The sequence below is a fragment of the Pavona decussata genome, unplaced genomic scaffold, assembly GCF_977016875.1.
Source record: "Pavona decussata unplaced genomic scaffold, jaPavDecu1.1 SCAFFOLD_72, whole genome shotgun sequence".
In the NCBI taxonomy this organism is placed as follows: Eukaryota; Metazoa; Cnidaria; class Anthozoa; order Scleractinia; family Agariciidae; genus Pavona; species Pavona decussata.
Window position 1 is genome coordinate 3792152 of NW_028145491.1, and position 3895 is coordinate 3796046.

The following is a 3895-nucleotide window of genomic DNA, read 5'->3' on the forward strand; positions in this document are numbered from 1 at the left end:
GTCAGACGGTGGGGAACTTTTTTAAAGAAATAATAATAGCAGTCAAGAGAGCCACTATTTATGGGGTTCTGTCACAAGCAGATGTTAACGATAAAGAACTCCAAACGTTGTTTAAAGGAGTTGAAAGCTTCGGAGCCTAACCCAGTGAGTGGAGATGTCAACGGTGAATCTAAGAACAAAGCAAAATAATAGATTGTGTACCGGTAGGGCCGAGAAAGCTACCAAGAGAATAAAGGCACCCGCATCGCGCAGATGTCATTACCTCCCTTGCTGACTCCATGTAGGTTTTAATCAAGTTGATGTAGAGAGGATAAACGGCAGAACCCCCCCCCCCCCTCAAGTTACTGCAAAAGCCACACAAATAAAACCATTTGTAAGTTATGTTTCCAACACCCTTTTTTTAATTGACTCAGTTTATATTGACCTTAACTTATAATACAAGTTGACTAAACGTCCGGCCTTTGATTAGTTAGTACTTCAATAGAAGCTTATCAATTACTTTAACAAAGTCGCTTTCGCCTTTAACTTAAAACGATAATGAAACCGGCTGCACTCTAGGAAGGAGCTGTATTCCCCAGATCAGTGACTTCTCGCACAGAATAACTGGGTACTTATTTTTCTACCAACTGCTTAAAGTGCAGGCTACATCATTCCACATTTTTTCCTGGTGCTCCCAGCCTTGGTCAGCCTTTCCCATTATGTGGCCACATTCCTCGTTACCTCCGCTTGGATTCCCCTTTGACCATGTAGTATACCCTCCGGCTACTGGAGAGCCATCAATCCAGTGCAGCTTACCATCTGTCTGATTTCGCTGGATTCCAATCCACGCACCACCCCACGTGACTGTGGCCTGTTTAAAAACCAGGTCACCGATGAACTCGTTTTCCTCTGCTGAGCTGATTATAGGCAGGTATGCACCCAGACGTTCGCAAGCTTCTCGAGCAGCACTCCAAGCTTGGGTTGGAGTATCATCGATGTAGTAACATGATTTTTCATGTTCAACCCAGCCAGCTGGACAACCTGAAAAAGCAAAAAATTAAAACACATATACCATGGTCTGTTTGTGTTCTGTCTTTTGTTCAGATATATCTGCATAGTCAGAGAATATTCACGTTAGAATTTTCATAAGTTGACATGTTATTAGGCAAATCATGATAATTTAAACTATAAGAAAATACCACACCAGGAAACGTTCTGTAAAAGTGCAAAGTTAACTAAGCAACTGGGTTATACGTCCTCTTCAGTCGACATTTAACTTTTTATGGTCTTTGCCCGGCAATACCAATTGGTTTTTTGCTTTGCCTTTTTTAGATCCAAACCGAATAACGAAATTAGCTTTCAAGTTGTTTAATTTGTAGCCCTAATGTGAATTAACATTCAAGCTATAATTGTTTTAGCTTCTCTTCAAGGGAATAACGAATTTAGAGAAGAAATTTTGTAAAGTTATGAATTCACTCAAACCTTTACTCGGGCAGCTACTCTGGGGAAATGAACGAGGGGTCGTTTAATAAATGCTTCAAGAAATCTTAAAATAAGACTTGTTCTTTTTATTTCATGTTTATAACTTGTTATAACTACAATTCTCGTACCTATCAGTATGCAGTTTCCAGCTTTTGTTGACAGATCATCAAGCGCCTTAAGGACCTGTTCATTAATCATTTGTTTAATTTCGTCTATCTCCTTCTGCAGTTCTTCCCCACGATCCGCTACGACCGGCGACAGGGTAAAGAACATGATAAACACTGTTTCCTTTAAAGCCATCTTTGGCTCTGCGGAACGAGAGTGAGAGAGAGTCCATTTATGTCCAGAAATGCACCTTATCCTGAATATGGGTACTTTAGATATAAGAAAGAACTTTTTTTTCATTTTCATATGACTTCATGTTTGACATAATTATTTGTGTTTTAGTAGAATTTAGGGTCTGGGACACCTTGCGATGTATATCTTACATTTCACGCATCTCATTTGCATGTATTTCTGGACATATCTCAGTGAATGATGAAGAGAAGTTTCCCAGAACTACAAGGTGAGCAATACAGTCCTACATACATTACCGACATTTCTTTAAGACCTCGACCTTTCAACAACCTCCTCGGTGGAACTCGGATCCCGGTATATATTCTATTGATTATAAATTGGGTTCAGCTTTGTTAAGCTGGGATCAAGTTTTGCTACGTTTGGCAAACTTTTTTAGATTTAGCGACGAACTTGATACTTAATACAAAGTGGAGTCGAAAGTGTCAATTTGCTTTTTAGGGAACAAAACCTACCGAAAGTCAAATTTCATTACATCATTACAACAGACCAATCAGACGTCGTTCTCAAAATAGCCGTGCAGTATGACCACCCACTAAAACAAGATTAAAAAAAATATATCTCTCTAAGAGGCTCATGTATGGGAAATGGCTTTTGTTTTGATAATCCTTTCTTTATTGAGCGTTTTAACCAAACTTACCAGACAAATTGCTGGTAAAAAAATTACAATTGAAACTTTAATAGTCAAACAGTCAAGTAATTCATGAGTTTCTCTTTTTGAAAGGGTTCATGTATCTGAGTCCTCGTCTGTACGAGACCATTGCAGCGCATATGCTCTCGGCGACAGTAAGGACTATGAACTAAGATCTCACTGCTTCCATGAGCATGATCTTAAAGGGGCAGTACCGTGGAGGTGTGGGATAGGGCTTGTCTGAGCGTGTAGGACTTGTGGGCAACGCGTACTGGGATGTTTTCCTTTCTAAAAATGTTAGTGATCTTGTGATTGAGTCGCTCAAAAATGTAAGGGATCTTAAGGTACGACCACTCCGTGCCGGTAGGCTGAGAGTTGTGTTGAAGATTTTGTGGGCATTTAGTTTGCTCTATACTATTCTCTGGCTAACCGTTAAGGCGAAGGATGTCATCGAATGCGCCCAGGAGTTGTTTTGTGGATGCGTTTGAGGAGCATCTGTCTTCAATGCGTTTTCTCTCGTTGCGAATGAAGTTGTTGACAATACAACACCTGGGCGCATTCGATGACATCCCTCGTAAGTAATAACTCATAAGTAATACCTGCTCATGCTCATGTGTTACTCAAGCGTAATAACTGCTCATGCTCATGCTTTACTCAAGAGTAATAACTGCTCATGCTCATGGGTTATTCAACAGAAATAACTCCTGATGCTCAGGCGCAACTCATAAGTAATAACTGCTCATGGTCATGCTTTACTCAAGAGTAATAAGTGCTCATGCTCATGCGGAGCCCATAAGTAATAACTGCACATGCTCATGCGCAACTCATAAGTAATGACTGCTGATGCTTATGCGTTAGTAAAGAGTAATAACTGCACATGCTCATGCGCAACTCATAAGCAGTAACTGCTATGCTCATGCGTTACTCGCGAGTAATAAGTGCTCATGCTAATGCGCAAGTCATTAGTAATAACTGCTCATGCTCATGACAAACCCATCAGTAATACCTGCTCATGCTCATGCAGAACTCATAAGAAATAACTGCACATGCTCATGCGCAACTCATAAGTAATAACTGCTCATGGTCATGCGTTACTTGTAAGTAATAACTGCTCATGCTCATGGGCAACTCATAATTAAGAACAGCGCATTCTCATGCGCAACTCACAAAAGGAAATAACTGCACATGCTAATGCGTTACTCAAGTGGAATAACTGCTCATGTTCATGCACAACTCATCAGTAATAACTACTTAATAACTGCTCATGCTCATGCGTTACTCAAGAGTAATAAGTGCTCATGCTCATGCGCAACTCTTCAGTAAGAACTGCACATGCTCATGCGCAACTTATCAGTAATAATTGCTCATGCTCATGCGCAACTCATAAGTAATAACTGCTCATGCTCAAGCGTTACTCAACAGTAATAAGTGCTCATGCTCATGCGAAAC

General features: G+C 40.3%; 1 protein-coding gene across 1 annotated transcript; it reads right to left on the reverse strand.

The window, feature by feature from the left end:
- Window positions 1-474: 474 nt before the first annotated feature.
- Window positions 475-1839, reverse strand: LOC146477047 (perlucin-like protein). The gene is made up of 2 exons (XM_085113895.1): window positions 1590-1839; window positions 475-1020 (listed from the first exon to the last, which is right to left on the reverse strand). Exons 1-2 carry the CDS (start codon window positions 1759-1761, stop codon window positions 620-622), a joined length of 573 nt encoding a protein of 190 aa, XP_084970021.1. The 5' UTR covers window positions 1762-1839; the 3' UTR covers window positions 475-619.
- Between the last annotated feature and the right edge of the window lie 2056 nt (window positions 1840-3895).

What these genes read in the sequence shown, in the direction of transcription:
- LOC146477047 (XM_085113895.1), bottom strand. Translation starts at nt 1,761, where the DNA reads ATGGCTTTAAAGGAAACAGTGTTTATCATGTTCTTTACCCTGTCGCCG. An exon ending in TGGAAACTGCATACTGATAG is followed by an intron (nt 1,021 to 1,589) that starts GTACGAGAATTG and finishes TTGCTTTTTCAG; the next exon opens with GTTGTCCAGCTGGCTGGGTT.